General features: G+C 35.5%; 1 protein-coding gene across 3 annotated transcripts in view; it reads right to left on the bottom strand.

The window, feature by feature from the left end:
* Slf1 (SMC5-SMC6 complex localization factor 1) overlaps positions 1-18366 on the bottom strand; it is a 67860-nt gene that overhangs the window by 4396 nt on the left and 45098 nt on the right. For 2 of the 3 annotated variants that reach the window (XM_041663765.1, XM_041663767.1), the window contains 6 exons: positions 10539-10686; positions 4466-4611; positions 3587-3750; positions 2810-2943; positions 838-930; positions 260-442 (listed from right to left, as the gene is read on the bottom strand). In XM_041663765.1, coding sequence (XP_041519699.1) covers positions 260-442; positions 838-930; positions 2810-2943; positions 3587-3750; positions 4466-4611; positions 10539-10686 — 868 coding nt within the window. The remainder of the gene's footprint in view (positions 1-259; positions 443-837; positions 931-2809; positions 2944-3586; positions 3751-4465; positions 4612-10538; positions 10687-18366) is intronic. The other variant, XM_041663766.1, reaches the window with a different exon arrangement.

Genomic DNA, 18366 nt, shown 5'->3' with positions numbered 1-18366 from the left:
ATGTTCAACTGAAAAAAACAGATTATTATATATAAACCTCAATAGGTTATATCAGTACATATATATTATAAAATGATTCTTATAACAGCTAATAAAGGGTGGCTATATTTAATAAGACTTTTTATCTTTAATTATTCACTAATATGAAATAAAAGCACCTTTTCTTATATATTTTTAAGTATAAAGTGTTATCTGCCTCTAAGCGATTTATCAAAAGCCTAGATAATTTATCAAAATCACTTAGCACAAGCACACTCACCCCCATGCTGTAGAAGCAGCTTGCCAATTTCTACATGTCCATTTGACAGTGCATCATGCAAAGGAGTCACCCCGTCCACTTGAGTGAGCAGATCTACCTCTGGACAACGTTGCAAAATTTCCTGGACACACACTGTGTTGCCATAGTTACAGGCTTCATGCAAAGGCGTCCAGCCAGCATTGTCTAAATTAGAAATCAAGGCAAGTTTTAAAACAGCACTGGTAGTACTGATATTCTGTAACTCCCATCCTATTGCCCTGTAGAGTTTCATATGAGAAAAGACAGCTTTGGTGAAAATGAACACAGTGTAATCATATTTCTATATAAAAACTGAGGATAAATAAAAAGCAACTTCAAAATATTAATGGTGAAATATGATCAGAAAATTACTACTAAAATATTTTATATTATTAGTTCTAAATTATTACATAATGAATTATTTTGGTTTGGCTAGTAACAATATTTTAAAAATATCTTCTGCAAATTTACTTAAATGATTTTTCTTAATGTGACATAAAACTATTTGTATCAAAAATTTTAAGACACTGAATGAGAGCACAAAGACCTAGGGAACTTACCTTTAACATTGATGTCTATTCCTGGCAAAGAGAGAAGAATAATCAATTTCTCCACTTGGTTTTTTATGCAGGCTCTATGCAGAGCTGTTTCCCCTGCCATAAAAAATTAATAGATTATTTCAGAGAAGACAAGATATCAACTAAAGAAAATAATCAAAGGCCATGACTAGAAGATGTGGACTCACGCCAGACAATTACTTATTGAGTTTTCCTCTGAAGGGTTTAAACATCTCTTGAATTAAAAAAAAAAAAAAAAGGCGTGGGGGCGGGGGGAGGAAACCGCAGCAATCCAGAGCTTCTGTCCTGTCAGCAATTCAGCAATGAAATTCTGCAGCTAAAGCTTTAATACAGGCATTGTCTCTCCATAGTTCAACGTTTAAAGCTGTAATCCTGCCATAAAACCCCAAATGATAGAAACACCAAAAATACTTGGTTTTGCAGCAATAAAAGTTTTAAAGTGCATTTTCCCTCTCTTAAATTTATTCATGAACCTCTATTAAATGTATGGCTCTTTCTTATACAGCATTTATAGCTTAATTCAAATGAATGTTCCTGGCTAAGCACGAGTGCCTCCACATACTCAAGTATAATTCAGAACTTCAAATCCATTAACAGATGGTTTGCTGCTTCTCAATAGGCTGTCTGGCTTGGCTACAGCAGCACAGAGGGAGAAATGGAAGAATCTTAATATAAACACCACACACACACGCACACGCACGCACGCACACACACACACACACACACACACACACACTCCTTACATACCACTGAAAACTGAACAACACTAGCACACAGAATGACACGGTTCTTGCTGAGCAGAAGGCAGTTAGTAGCTGCTGGTCAAAATGATCTATTCATACTCTAAATAGTAAAATTTAAGTCATAGTTTGATATTAAAACAATGGTAAATCCTTGTCAGTGACTGTATAGAAACAGAATGAGATATGGACATACCGTGTTACTGCTATAGAATACCGACCAGCATGTGTCTATAGTGCTCAGTTTTACAGATTATCTCTGCAACGTCTACTGAGCATTTCCTCCATAAGAAAAGAAGTCTCTTCAAGTTTTTCTCTATTTCTCAATTTTCTTCCTCCCCCAACTCCTTCTGCTGTTCAGACTAGTCATTCATATTCATTTTACATTTTGAAACAATAAAACAAAGAAAATAGATACTGATCTTTGAAGTGAATATCTGACTTTTAATCCAATACTCTTCATATTTCGTGGGAAGTTATATACTATTATAGTGAAAGATGTAAAAGCTTTGATGTCCCTGTTTTCATGAGTTGATACATATGAAATAGCTTGTAAAGAGCAATTTGTAAATCTAGCAACTTAGTTTATTCAAGTAGGATGCCTTGTAGATAATATATCTTCAGGTTATGAGATATCTAAGTAAAAGAGGCACTAGAAGAAATTATTACAGCACTGTTCTTGAAATTCCATCCATTAAGTACTTAGGCTCCAGTACAGTTAGAACCAAAAGCCAAACACATTTCAGTCTGGGCTCAGTGCCTAGAAGAAAAGAGCCCATATGCTTAACACAGCTATGTAACATAGCCTACTCCTCACTCTTTGTTCACAAAATGTGTATGACTGAAAAGAGATGAAGGATGAATTATACTTTCAAATCGAAGACATTGATTCTAAGCAGTACAGGTTGATATGGAACACCAAAGTAAGGAGGGCAAATCTCAATGAGCTCAAGGAACGCTACACACCAATAAGCATCTGGCAAGGCGGGGAAGAAAAGGAGGGGCACTCTATTAATCAGGTGTGAAACGATCACTTCCTGTGTATAAATGAGAGTTAAAGAAAATAACACACTCTCTACAAAGGTATTTCCTACATCTACATCTAGCCCAATATATAAGTTCAAACATTTATCAGAGCAAAGGAGTGAAATTTGCAAGTACTGATTAAAACCAAGCAAAGTTCTTAGTGTAAGTAATTCAGATACTTTGGATACCTTTTAGATTAGTTTTGTGAAAATTCATCTTTGTAACCAAAGAGGGGCAATTCTCCTTGGAACATGACAATTCTCCTTCTGACTTCTTTTTCAATTTTTTCAATGATGAAGAACATTTAGCACGGTTCAACTCTCTGAAAAGAAAGAAAACCAAGGAAACATACCTAAGATAGTATTCTTCCTCCTTTAGAATGTATCCTTCTTTTAACTTAAACCACTCACTCATTCAATCATATTGTTCACCAATTTTTAAAACGATGTCAGCTATACAGGAACAAATTTTGAAGCATTAATTTTCACTTAATTTTCTATACCTCCAACTGCTCACTAAAAAGGTAATGAGTATAGAATGTTGGGCAAAGAAGAAACCAAGTAAATCACATCTGTAGAGAATCTAAAGCTGAAAGTGAAATAAGAATGCAGGCCTTAAGAATTCCCCATTCAAGAAGTCTCTCATTTGGAAAAACCAGTATAACATCTCACATGACCACACATCTAAAACCTCATTTATATTACAAAAATATGTTGTACTTCATGTTTCAGAAAAACATTTATATGAAACAGAGACTTGATTAATAGTTTCATTTCTTTTGGGAAGCACTTGTTAGGAGGGAAGTAAAAGGAAGTGCTGATCCTATCTATTTATAGGTCTAAAATTGAGTATTCTTGCAATCAATATACTGCAGATAATAACCCGGATAACCTAAAGTTTAAGGAAGTTTAGAGAAAAGGTCACATTCCAAACCACAGTAAAGCTGTAGCAACAGCATTACTTACGGAAATTCTGGCTGACCGTCAACTTGTTTTGGCTTTGCACCATTCAGCATTAGTAGTGCTCTCTGAGGCTCTAGGCAAGGCCGCTGGATGATTTTTTTTGGCATCTGCATTTTTCCAGCCCCATGTATGTCCATTTTTCCCAAAACAGGCAAATAGGAGTCTATCTGTTACAAAATAACATTATATCATTACCAAAGAGTAGTAAAAAAATTACTTGGTCATTTTACTAACAAGTCTCATTTTATTTCTTGATTTCACAGTTGTTACATTGCCAAATTATCTTCTTTAAACATGACTGAATATTAAAGTTGCCAGTTCTGAGTAATTATCTATGGAATTATTTTGTCAATATCTTGAAGCTGAGGATACCTTCTGCCCAGCATTTCAATACACAAAGGGACTTGTCATTGGCTGAAGAAGCTTTAGAGCATTATACAGCCAAGACAAGAGAGAATGGAAGCAAGTGTAGCATGCATGTATGTATGTATGTATATGTATGTATGTAAACAGGATACATTTTTGTAAGTTTTCCTTTTTAAATGTCAAACACAAAAAAAATTTGGATGTAGTTTCAAAGTATTATATATTATGGCAAATATCAGGAAATACTTTTTTCTACGTATTCCCCCATCAAAACTTTCACTCACTAATCTATTTCTGAAAAGATGATTATTATTGTTTATTTGTGTGTGTATTGGAAGATGCCTGCATGTGTGCCTGAGGTCAGAAGGTCCATACATGCTATGAACTGAATCTGGGTACTCTGAAGAACACTGAGGCATCTCTCCAGCCCACTTGAGAAATAACTAAGAATTGAAACTGAACTCATGAACTCACTCCTTAGGAAAAAAAGAGGAACCTGAATAGGGCAGTGCTTACTATTTTCTGAAGTGAGAGTGGCTCAGTGCAAGTGCTGGTAGGGCCCTGGAAGCACAACTTTTTAAAGATTGCTTCTGCAACAAACATTTGAAGCCAGGAAGATGAAAAAGAACAAATGAAGATCTCTAGTTCTTGAGAAGAAAAATCTGTAAAAAACAATTAAATATTGTTACATCTTATACATTTTCTCCATATTTTTGCAGAGGGTTGTACTCAATTGAGTGATATATCATAAGCCAGCAAGATTTAGTTATAATTTTTAACCACTATGGATGGTTATATACACATACACGCACACACACACATATTGTATTATATCAAACACATACACACAAATAATCCTCCTTGTTTCTCAGGAGAAATTTCTTTTATGGTACATATGCTAGCACTTGAAAAACAAACATTATCACTTTAATTAAAAGTCTTAACATCACATATACAACAGTCAAATATACTAGTTAATTTCTTATAATCACATCACTCAGGAAGCTAAAATAGGGGGACCTCTGAATTCAAATTAGCCTAATCTACATAGTTTCAGGCCAGCCTTAGTGAGACTCTGTCTAAAAACCAAATCAAACAAAAACAACAAAACCATATATGTAGAATAGATTATATGATTACACCATTATACCTATATGCAAGGTATATATACCTATATACCTTTGAGTTTCTAAATAACATTAACAATTTCAACTTGGATCCTTTTTGGAAAACTAGTTCTTAGTTTTAACTAACTTATTTAATTAAAAAAATGAACTGGCTAAATTTATTTTTGACACAAAATCTCGTTTTACAGCCCAGGATGGCCTTATTCACAATGACTCAGCCTGTCTTTGAGGGCAGACATGTGCGACGGCTAACAAGAGAGTGTTTATTTTTATTTAGTCACTCGTTCACTTATTTTTAGTGAATGTGGCCCTTTGTATTCCCTACGTAGCTGAGACTTCTCAAGTGTTAGGATTACAGGCGGGCATCAAGAGCACTTAGTTTTATTTAAAAAGCACACACGCAGCAAGGCGGTGGTGGTGCTCGCCTTTAATCCCAGCACTCAGAAGGCAGACGCAGGCACATCTCTGTGAGTTCAAGGCCAGCTTGGTCCACAAGAGCTAGTTCCAGGACAGGCACCAAAGCTGTCTCAAAAAACAAAAAACAAAAAAAAAACCCAACAACCAAACAAAAACAACCAAAAACGTACATGCCATTAACTTGTAACATTCAGTCTTGAGCTGATAGGAAGAAGTTTCCTCTAATAACACTCACTGAAGAGCTAGAGGACACGTACAAGATAAAGAATAAAAGTATAAAACAATATGTGAAGATGTCATTAAAATTTGCACCCACTCTACAATGAGGTAATTTTAATTTATGAAAGCAACAAACCCCACCAATATCCTTAAATCTTTCTATCCAAAACTTCAAGTGTTAGTAAGACAAAAATTTATTACAGACAGAATAACTGATCGAGATAAACTACTAAGATAGCTGATTCCCATGTCATCTACTTAATAATACAAATTTTCTACTAAACTTTCTATATAAATAGTAGCACAAATAACACACTAGAATGACAAAGAATGAGAGCAACAATAGGATAGTAAAGAGCTAAAGTTAAATAATAAAACACACTATAAAAAGTTGCCATGCATAGAACAATGGACTAAAAGGCCCAGATAGAAGTGTATGCGGCTTCAGCTACCAGTTTAACTAGGTCCATCTGTACGGCCATGGGACTGTTGGAATAACACATTCTTTCTCATCAAAACCAAAAGAAATTGGTTTAACTAAAAGATTAGCGAAGGAATATGCGCAAGGAGTTACTGAAACATTGCCATTATCATTTACTTTTTGTGTAAGGTTGTTTTCTCACTATACCTTCTCAGGCCTAAAGAACAGGCAAGAAATATTTATCAGTTATTTTACTTAAATGAAGAATCTAATCCCCACCTGAAGTTTCTAAAGAATTCTAATTAGGATAAAAATGAAATTCAAATAGTTAAACATAGATAAAGAAAATTCTGCCTGAAGTGTTGTCAGAAAACAATACCATAGCTTTGATGTGAAGTTGATAGGCATGAAGTCTAAAGAAAAGAATAAAGGGTTACACCTGTCTCCCTAAATACATACTGCTTTAATAAAACAACTAGAAAGTTCAGCAATTATACTAAATGAAAATGAGAAAGGTGAGTTAGTATCTTCACATGAAAATGATACAATAGCCAAATCTACCCTCTTACCAACAAGTCAGAAATCACTGAGGAGAATCACTGAACAGATGCAAAAAAAAACAAAAAACAAAAACAAAACAACAACAACAACAAAACACAGGCAGGAATATCCACAGAGAAATCACAGCAATAACAACAAAAGAAATGGCAAACCATGATTTTCAAATTTCTTCATAAAGATTTGAACAAAAAAAGACTACTAAAATACATGGGAAAGTCTGGTGTTCTAAACCTCCATAATAGATGACCATTTCAATTTTATTTTGAATACAGAAAGGCTGCTTCTCTCTTAAGATTAAACTGTTTACTTATTCCTGTCTCTTGACAAACCTTAAACACTAAGTTCTCTTTAGCAAAAACGTAGGAAGATACTAATTTGGTTATTTTCAGAAACATATTTCAAAACACTTTAAAAGGTTTACCCATTCCATAATTTGAAACCTATGGAAACAATTTTACATACATATGTGTTCAATTTTTCATTGCAGCTTCTTATTCAGACTGTTGTGAGTGTGCATGCACACACAAGCATGCGCGCGCACGTGGCAACAAATGGCTTTTGCCCATGGAGCTGGTGTGTACACCGAGATGAGCACACAAAGGTACAGAAATTAACTTCAACTTCATCTAGAATTTTAAATTGGTCACATTTTTAATGATTGTGCCCACAATATTATGCTAATTTTTAGCTCAAATCAGTTATCAGTCACAGGTTCCAATCTGCCATTCAAGAACAGAGTAATTTTCATAGCAAGGCACAGCAAATGCCTTACTATGGAATGAAACGACATCTAGAATATGAACAAAGCAATGAAACAGTAGCATACATACAGATCTCCATCAATGCAAGTGTTATTACTTCATGCATTTGGCCAAAGTATACGTTAGATTCCATCAAAGGCAACTATTACATACTAGAAACAACACACAAAACTATACTGACAATCCTTAATGCTGAAGCTAATACATTCATGGATCCTAAAGCTTAAGGAGTTTCATTATTGAATGGAAACAAGGAATTGTTAGCTATTCCCTGGCATTCTAGAAAATTATACCAAAAGTGAGATTTTTAAAAAGCACTTACTTACCTAATAGAAATGATTGGAAAGAAATGATAAAAGATCTAATGTAAGATTGAATTTGACTTAAGAAACATAAAAAAGCCACTCAACAAATGTTATCTATTCTTTAAAAGGAATGGTAATCACCTCGTAAGATCAATGAAAGAGAAACAGGTAGGAGATAAAATGATAAAAATCTTCTAACTTTGATAGAATAAAGAAACTTCTTTACAGAAGGTATCTGAATAAATTATGAATTTAGTTATTATAACCTGTATTTCTATTACAGAATATTTTTTTAAAGAGTCAACATCACTAAGAGTAGATGAAGAAATTCTTTCAACATACCAAGATGCATTGCAATATGTGTGCAAAGTTGTTTACCTGGCAGTTCAAACCACAGACAACTTGGCATGTAAGAAAACATGGTCTTGATTTGGGGGCCACCATAGCTTATGTAGTTGAAAAGTTAGAAATTGAAGGCTACAGATGGAAGAAAGAAGAGGGGGAGGAGTAACCACCTGTTCTGAAGTCAGCTATGCAGTCAGCTTTTAGGGAAGTCTTCTCATTCTGAAGACCCAAAAGTTGGCTATGACATTTCCTGAGATGACTGATATGACCTGATAATTATTAAAGACATCCTATCTTAGCTTTCTATTATGAATTACTATCAGTCATTCATTCATTTGTCAAATATACCAGTGCGTACTAGTGTTTGGTTCAGGAGGCTATTCCTGATATCTGTAGCCTCCTTAACTTCTGTCCAGTAGTACTAGTGTTTTCATTGGGTAACTGGTTCAGGAGGCTATTCCTGATATCTGTAGCCTCCTTAACTTCTGTCCAGTAGGTGCCACTTTACATCTTCTTACTCATTTTTGACCACTTTTCCTTGGGACAAAATCTTCCCTTTTTCCCTCACCCTTTGTTCAAACTGAAAAATGACTAGATAACCTGCAAAGGGGCTAGTGCTTAGAGAAAACTCATTCTCCCTTTATTAGCAGCCATTAACAACCAGTAGCTCTTCACCTAAATATAGGACCTTGTGGATTCCCACACTGGCATGTCATGTGTTGTTGTCATTGTGCAGGTCTTTGTGTGTGGGATTATAGGCTCAGGTCAATACACCATCATAATTAAATGGCAAGAAACTGATTTTAAATGTGAAAATTACAATCATCTGTAATTTTTAATTATATCACTAAAATCTATTGACATGTTTTATATATAATGCATATATATCCAAACAATAATGTATTTACTGGTAGTATTTTCTACACTATCATCTAAATATTCACATTTTATGGAACTATCAGAAATACTTAGAACAAGCATGCAATGTTTAGAGCAAAAGAATACAAAGTTTCATATGCCTATGAAAAAGATCATCTACTCTAATCAAACTTGCTTTTGTGAAGATGCTACGACGGTTCAATATATGCAAGACGATAACTAATAAATCACAAATAGATACAGCAAAAAGTCAAGTGAACATTTCAATAGCTAAAGAAGAGTCTTTTGTAAAAACATCCAAGATGCTGAAGTAAAAAATTAGTTAAGTTCACTTCATATCTCAGGGAGTAACCAACAGCCATCTAAATGGTTGTAAGGCAAGTTGAATAGGAGAGAAGTCACACCTGGTAACTGTTACCTTAGCTAACTACCTGTGCTTGGTGAGGCAATGGGACCTAGAGAAAACTTACAAGTACAACGTTCCCTAACTAGTGTATTCAAAATGTCTACTTTTACATCTACAGGTAAGTGTAGCTTCTACCTTCATCAAAGAACTTTTCTTCCCCTTAACAAATAGATCACCACAAAAATCTATATTTGGATAAAATGTCAAGGAGCCTATTCCCAATCAATACATTTACAACATAACTACAGCAAAGGCTCAGAGAACACCATGGAGAAGGGTGCAGAAAGACTCTACAACACACACACATGTGCACACACACCCTTTATATATGATAGGGAACGACAGGGAACTGCACCCATAAAACCTTAACCATTTGTCCTCTAAACAAGATTCGCACAATGAGAACACCAGCTGACATCTCCATGTGTATGGAAGAGGTTCCACCCCTTGGAAAAGAAATGTAAGTAATTAATGGTTGTTAAGAGAGTCTTCTCTCTGGATGAGCTCTGATTTAATCACAAGTAATCAAATACACACACACACACACACACACACACACACATATATATATATAAATACACACACATATGCATGAAATAACAATGAAGGAGAAAAGGGCATGAAGTTGGATGAGGAGGCACAGGAGGAATTCAAGTGGGGAGTTTATGGGACTGAATGGTACAAATTCAGTACTCAATGGAATTCTCAAAAACTAATAATAACATAAATGTTTAATGGCTAGAGAGATGGCTCAGTGGTTAACAGCATTGGCTACCCTTTCAGAGGACCCAGGTTCAATTCCCAGCACCCACATGGCAGCTCACAACGGTCTGTAAGTCCACTTCTATGGACACCGTCATATTTAAATAAAAGGAAATCAATTATATAAATAATTTTTATAAAATGTTTTTTGTAATAAGTTCAATTATATATAAATTTTAGGCAAAAAGAAGATAGAAGCTCTCTGTACGGAAGCATTAAAGAAAAAATTGTATTTCTTTTAAAATTGTTTCTATAAGTACACATTTGTGTATTCTTTGAGAGAAAACTTCATATGACTATACATTAAAGAACAGACTTCTTGAAGGAAACTCAAGACTGATTTTCAGAAGGAGTGATTCTTATTACACCTTAACGAAGACACTTACCATCACAGGAAAGGGAGATGTAGCTTCCTAAGTCAGCAGACAGGTGGCGGATCACATTTCTACCCATATGAATACCAAGGAAGATCCAATAATCTATTGCTGCTCCAAGAATTCCCGTCAGTAAGTAAGCTAGTTCATGTTTGAAGACCTAGCATTACGATGGAAAAATATCATAAAAAATTAAGAATACAAGACTTTTCTAATGTTTCCTTTTACTACTTCTTGAGAGATGAGCTACTAAAATACAGGGTATATTAGTAACAAAAGAATCTGTTACAAAGAAACAGACTAAGTCAACTTCTATTTAATTATAACAAAATGAACAAAATTGGAGATATAGAGATCAATTTTGAAAGTATATTTTTTTCATATTGTCACTTTTATACTAAATATTTAATACCTGTGAAGAACTATGTCAAGGCATTTAAAACCTTGTATGTTTTAATCCAGTGTTTATTAAACACATTTCTCTAATCTAGAAAAGTCAATATGAACTATGAAGATAAAGATGTGAGAAAATCGTACTTTAATAACATTTTAATATAGACACTTTTCCAAAATGACATTAAAACTAGTTAAAATACCTTTATTCTTGTTTGTTTCCTATATGTTCCATGTGTGAAAATATCACTAAGTAACAGTTGGGTAAGGCATATAAACATGTTTTTTTAAAAACCAAAGATCTATCTGAATAGATTACAACTGCTGTGTTTAGTCATCACATCATGGCTAATGAGAAAAATTTCTAGGCATTTTGAACCCTTAGAGAATATAGTAGGCTTATTTCTCCTGCCCCTGTAAACAAATACACAATATTTTATTAGGAAAGCATTCCTTAGCTTACAGATACACCAACCCAGCCACAAAACCTTTGACCTACAATGTCTTGCCTGCAAGATATATTGGGGAAATGGTGGTACAGGATTTGTGGGAGTGGCCAATCAATGTCTGATTTTGACACGAGGCCTACTCCAAAAGAGGGAGCCCATTCCCCATACTGCTTGCGTGGTTAGGAACCAAAGACTGAACAGCCCAGAAACCTAGGGTAGAACCAAAGACGACTGGTCTAAAAAAAAACAAAAAAATCAAAATGATTCCTTGTAGGCGGAGGTTACACCAGTTCCTAAAAATATTCAGTTATATGTTGATGCCTTATCCAGTCATCAGAAGGTTTCCTTCCACAGCAGGTGTGAGTGGATGGGAGAGCCACAGCCAGACTTGTGGAGAGTCTAAACTGGACGACTCCACTGGGTCCTTCCTCTTGGAGCTCAAAGAATCCTGCAGAAGAGGGGATGAAAAGACTGTAGGAGTCAGACGGGAAGGAGGACACCAGAAGAACATGGCTCACTGAATCAACTACGCAGGGCTCTCACACGGGTCTTCACTAGGTCCTCTACATACATGCTGTCTGTTAGTTTGGTGTTCTTGTAGAACTCCTAACTGTGAGAGCATGTGGGTCTCTGACTTTTCTGCCTGCTCTTGGGACTCTTTCCTTGTCCAACCTCAGTGTGAGGGCTTTTGTCTTGTCCTAATGTATTTTGTTTTGTCATGTTTGGGTCTTGTTGGGTCTCTCAGAGACCTGTTCTTTTGTGATGAGAGTCAGAGGGGGAGTGGATCTGGGGGAGATTACTGGGAGGAGTGGAGGGAGGTGAAAACTGTGGTTGGGATGTAACATAGAAAAGAAGAATCTATTTTCAATAAAATAAAAGTAGATTGATCCAGAGAAGTATAATTCCATTTTTGAAATTATACACATGCACTAAAGAAATTAGAGCAAGGAAGACTGATGTTTATAAACATGTAGAGATGACTTTGGAACACTAAAGAAATAAATGGTATAGAATGTATCTAAAAAGTAAATGTTATAGAGTAAAAAACACAACAAAACAATTGTAGAACAGAAGTTCTGTTTCTGGTTTGACCATATAAACAAATGGTCAAGCAGCACATACATCTTTGCTAACAAACAGTGACACAGAATGCCCCAGAGTCAAGATCAATAGCAGATGTGAAGATGTGGTATAACATACCATGGGGACGCACACTGCACTCTGGCAGCATTAAACATTATGTCTAAGAGACAGATCCTGAAGCATAGGCTGAAGGGATTTTATACTGCATGGCTAGTTAACAGGTAAAACAATCAAGGCACTTCTGATATAATTTGGGGTTACAAGAAGTGGTTTGATCATATCAGGTCAGAATCCATGCATGCAAACACTGCTACTTCTTCCAACCTGGACTCAAAGCTTGCTTCAATATTACAGTTGCAGCTATGTGGCATAGGAAACTTGCAGTTAGACTGACTGTAATGGCAGCATCAATGTAACTTTTATGACCTGAGAGAAATTTTGCAGAAAAACAATTCTGTGCTTTGTAAAGCTGATATGCAGATGTGACCCTAAACATATTAAGTTAGTTCTTTCATATCATTAAAGTTAACAATATATGAAATTGATCATGTCCATAGACGTTATCTAAGAATATGTCTCAAGTAGAATAATTCAAGATCACCCAAGCCCCCAGAATCTAAAACTGTTGAGTAGAAAATGTCTATGAAGATAAGCTTCATATAAAATCACAATCTAGCACTCTATCAATAACAAAAAAAATCAAACATTTAGGACTTTCCCTTAATTTTACGTAAATCAACATATACCTATATCTAAAACCTCAATTTAAAATAAATATTTCTCTTATATTTTTTATTTGTATGAGTGTTTTGCCTGCATGTATGCAACTGAACCAAATATGTGCCTGGTGCCCATGGTGGGCAGAAGAGGGCATTGTTTCGATACCAACCGAGACCGGAGTGGTTCTGTGCCCATGGGGCTGCTGTGAACTGAAACCGAATCCTTAGCAAAAGTAACAAGTGCTTTAAACTGATGGCTTAACCCTCCAGCCCTAAAATTAGAATTTCTTAAGGTATAATTTACCTCCAAATTGATGTAACTAAGTAGTATAGACATGAGTAAAAGGTCTCTTGCACTGACTTCGAGGAATAACTTCTGCAGCTATTTTACTGTGTGTCAGTTAAACATGGCACATAGTATTGTCAGAGAACAACTTCCAAGAGCTGGTTTTATTTCCACCAAGTGGATCCTGGAGATGGAATTCCAGGCTTGGTGGTGACCCCAGTGCTATTGTTTTTTAGGGGATAATAAATATTACGCTTTGACATTATTAAGAAAATGGCAAGTAAACCATCAAAGGAAATAAAGTCTGTTTGGAATACTGAAGTGTGTGCAAAAGCTAAAAGGAGAACATGAATTACTCAAAGAACTAGCAAAGAAACAAAGACATGATTTACATCACATACGCACCCACATTAGAAAAACTATCTAACATGTAAAACTCTATTACTACACATTCTGTCAATATCATTCTTCATCATTATAAGCAATCCCCTTATTAATCATCACAATCTACTAAAGGTTGACTACTCTGTAATTCAGAACAAACTATCATTCTGGCCTCTGGCTCCATCTGATTACTACCACTATCAGTGACAAGGACTCTGCTGGATAAAATCAAACAGAAACCATGCAGGATGCCTCTTCCGGTTTATACACTGGCATCAGAAATATGACAACATTTGTTGTAATAAACCTGGCCTCCACGTAGGGATTGCCCTAACTGGCTATGATGCTGTCAGTAAGTCATTTAAACTCTTTAAATTCAATTTATTAATCTTTAAATACAAATGGTATCCATTTGAAATTGCAACAACAAGTGGGAGTAACCACCGAAACCTAAGAAAATGTGCACATCCTCCATAACCTTGACATGGCTCACCTCTGCTCTTTGCCAAGGAAAGCACAGCGCTTTTTCAGATCAATGACAACGAAGTTCACTGCCATTCTGTCACTCTGCAATACTTGCTGATTGACATTATGACAAAACAATATTAGCATAAACTGAGGACTTCTGTTTAGTTAATGACTTGAATGCTTCAACTCAGCAAATCAAGAAACAAATGCTTTATAGTATAGAAAATGATGTCTGGGAACATGCATGAAATTCTTCAAAGTGGAAAATACCAAAAAAAAATTAATTAAGTATAAGAATGATTGATAACAGAAAAGTATTACAATAAAAAAGTAAGTTAGTGAGTTCAGGAAATTTAAATGTTACAAATACTAATTTGCAAATTTTAAAACCAGTTTTCCTATTAGAACTGATGCTACAATTTTCTGCAGATTGCTTCTCAAATATGGTGCTTTTATTTATAAATTTGAAGAAAACCTTTGAATTAAATATGTATAAATCTGTTTCCATTTACTTATGTGTTTCTTGAGTAACTTTTTATCCATAGTTGGCTGGTTCTTCAGTAATACTGTAAAAACATTAGTTTCATTGTTTTTAGTTTTAGATGAGCAATATCACTTATGCAAAAAAACAAATAAAAGGGGGATTATATAAGGAATATTTAGTATTCTAAGTGATTATATGGAGTAATAAGAAAAAGGCAAACAGTAATTTATAACAATAAGCTTAAGATTATACATACTACACTGAATTGTCAGTAAGATACAATTACTTGGTTGAGTATTTTAAATTTCAATGCATTTGGATGGTCACACATTCATTAAAATCAGACAGTGGAATGACTTTGTGGGTAAAGGCATTTGCTACCAAGCCTAACAATCTGAGTTTGTTCCCAGTTGCCAACGACATAGAAAGAGAAAACCGACTCTGCAAATTGTCTTCTGGCCTCTATAATGCTGTGGCATGTGTACACCCATAATATATATACTATATAAATAAAATGCAGTTAATTAATAAATAGCTATATCCACACAATAGGATTACTTGGTGTCCAAAAAGTCTAGCTATATCTAGCAGCAATTTTACTTTTCGTGATTGTTTTAGACAGGATATTGAGAACTTTGCCCTCATGGAGTATGCCATCTTGAAATCAGAGCAGCTGTGATTACCTGCACAAGACCCTAACAAGACGGTATGCATTACCATTGTCTCACAGAGGAGAGGAAAGGCTCCAAAAGGCAGTACCAGATGGCTGGATCCCTGTTCCTCCCCAGTATTTATACACAGGTAATTGTTGTGTGCGTGATGGGTAGGCAAGCTTTTCTTTTAGGTTATAGTAGTCTGTAAGCTTCCTCTGCTCCTAAAGGTAATTCCTCATTTATGTTCCTGTTTATAACCACAATTAAACTCAATGGCTCATCAAGGTATACTTAAGTGAAATAGTTACTTTGATATGTAGTTGAGTAAACAAGTATTTGTTTGATATCTCCCCAGGGAATTAACATAGCAGAGGGTCTTATATAGACCAGGCTGACTTGTCACATAGCTGAGGACAACCTAAACTCCTGATCTTCTTGTTTCTACCTAAGTACACTTCAGATATATGCAATTAAGTCTGGCTTAAGATTTTTCTCTTGGGGCTGGAGAGATGGCTCAGAGGTTAAGAGCACTGACTGTTCCTCCAAAGGTCCTGAGTTCAATTCCCAGCAACCATATGGTGGCTCACAACCATCTGTAATGGGGTCTGGTGCCCTCTTCTGGTATGCAGACATACATGGAAGGAATGCTGTATACATAATAAATAAATACATATTAAAAAAGATTTGTCTCTTATTTTTAAATTTCAGTGCTTGTGTTAAAGGAAGCCTTAGAAATTCTGATGATCAATTTTTGAAAACTAAAAATTGCTGTGGGACAATGATCTTGTACCCTGTACAGATTTATCAGTTGTATTGCTTTAATAAAATGCTGACTGGCCAGTAGCCAGGCAGGAATTATAGGAAGGGCGATCAGGCAGGAAGTAGAGGCAGGGCGATGAGAACAGGAGAATTCTGGGAAGAGGAAAGGCTCAGTCTGTAGTCAGAACCAAGAAGCAGAGGAAGCAAGATAAAAAATGCTTTGCTGATAAAAGGTACCAAGCCATGTGGCTGACACAGACAAGAATTACGGGTTAATGTAGGATGTAAGAGTTACTAAGAAGCCTAAGCTAATAGGCCAACCAGCTTATGATTAATGTAGACCTCTGTATATTTATTTCTTTGGGATGGAATGGCTGTTGGATGGGGTGGGACAGACACCTATGTCAACAAAAAATGTCAGCTGAAATACATAAAACAAATATATGGTAATTAAGAGAAATGTTATGTCAAAATACCCAAGAGTTTGGTAAAAAGTGAAGGAAGACTTAAAAACTACCTCCCTTTGTCCTGAACAGTTTTGGAGATTCTATCAGAGGGGTATAAAGGCATAAAACTGTGGTTTCTGTAATTACTGGAAACTGGTGAGAAAGGTCACAGCCAAAGGCTTAATTCACAGTAGGCCAAGACCTGCAGGCCCCACTCTGAGACTGAGAAGGAACGAAAGAGCGCAGCAAACATGGAGTCTTATTCATCTGGGCTGGGCGGAGCCTGTGACATTCATCAAGTTGGTCCTTACTGAGGCCCATGACAGAAGTAAAGAATACTCTCTCTGTAAAAAATATATTTTGTTTTTTGACAAACTGTTTCTACAAATAGTTATTAAAACAGGTCATAAATAATAACTAGTACAGGAGAGAAAAATAAAAGGCTTAGAAAGGAAAAACACATACATAGGAGACCAGGGAAATAATAATACAGGAAGAAACAACAGAACCTCACACATGGAAATAAGCAGAACCAGCACAGATCACAAAATAACTATTACTGTAATGTTCAAAGGAAGAAAGTGAAATTTCTGTAGTGTATTAGAAGCTCCAAAACCAAAACAAACAAAAGTCATAGCAGGAGATATAAAAGAGCTACAAGCAGGAAGTACAAAAATTAAAAATACAGTCAAATGTTTAGCAACATACTAGACATAGCTGAAAAGAATTAGTAAACAAAATTGATGAAAATACTGTATTAGTAATTTTACAAATATAAAAAAGTACAGTAGCCCCATCTATAAAAATGTATGACAAGTACTGTAAGTTTAACAAACAGCAATAAACAGATCGCAGGAAATATTTAAAAGAAACTGCAGACTACATGGGATTTCATTCTTTAAAAAAGAATTGGCAAGCTGGGCAGTGGTGGGACATGCCTTTAATCTCAGCACTCAGGAGGGAGGCAGAGGCAGGCGTATTTCTGTGAGTTCGAGGCCAGCCTGGTCTATAAATGATAGTCTCAGGACAGGCACCAAAGCTGCAGAGAAACCCCAAAATACCAAAAAAAAAAAAAAAAAAAAAAAAATTGGCTTTTGGTTGGTTCGTCACCAACATCCTCTGCCTTAACAAACTGTTTACTGCCTAACTGCTAGCTATGGCATCCTCACTACCAGTTAGGAAGGCATGTCAATATGAAAAATAGGATGGCATTAAAAAAATTAAAAAAAACCTACAGAGTAGATTAAGCTTGTCCTAGTAGTTGACCAAGAATATCATAAACTATAACAAAAACACATTCTTGCAACCTAATTTCCTTTAGGGACAAAAAAAAAAATCAGTAAATTCCAAGAAAGCAGAAAAACCACAGCATTTCACTATAACTCACATCAGAAATTATAAGATTAAGGACAGCCAAACAAACAAAACTCATTCACAGTAACACAACATCATCCACTTGCAAATCTTAAAATACATATCTCCTGAGGGATGGCCATACTGCTTGGTAGTAAGACTCCTTGGTTACCAAGAAAAGAAGACCCTGGGTTCAGTCCTTAGCACAATGTATAAAAGGAGAACTCAAACTTAACAAAAGAAAACTACTATTCAAAAAATAATCATGTGGGGCTGATCTATTGGGAGCTCACCAAGGCCAGCTGGACTGTGACTGAAAAAGCACGGGATAAAACCAGACTCTTTGAACATGGCGGACAATGA

The sequence above is a fragment of the Microtus oregoni genome, unplaced genomic scaffold, assembly GCF_018167655.1.
Source record: "Microtus oregoni isolate MIOR12 unplaced genomic scaffold, Mior012 000014F_ref0000157, whole genome shotgun sequence".
In the NCBI taxonomy this organism is placed as follows: domain Eukaryota; kingdom Metazoa; phylum Chordata; class Mammalia; order Rodentia; family Cricetidae; genus Microtus; species Microtus oregoni.
The sequence above is the reverse complement of the archived record's forward strand: the minus strand, read 5'-3'. Positions and strand labels throughout refer to the sequence as shown.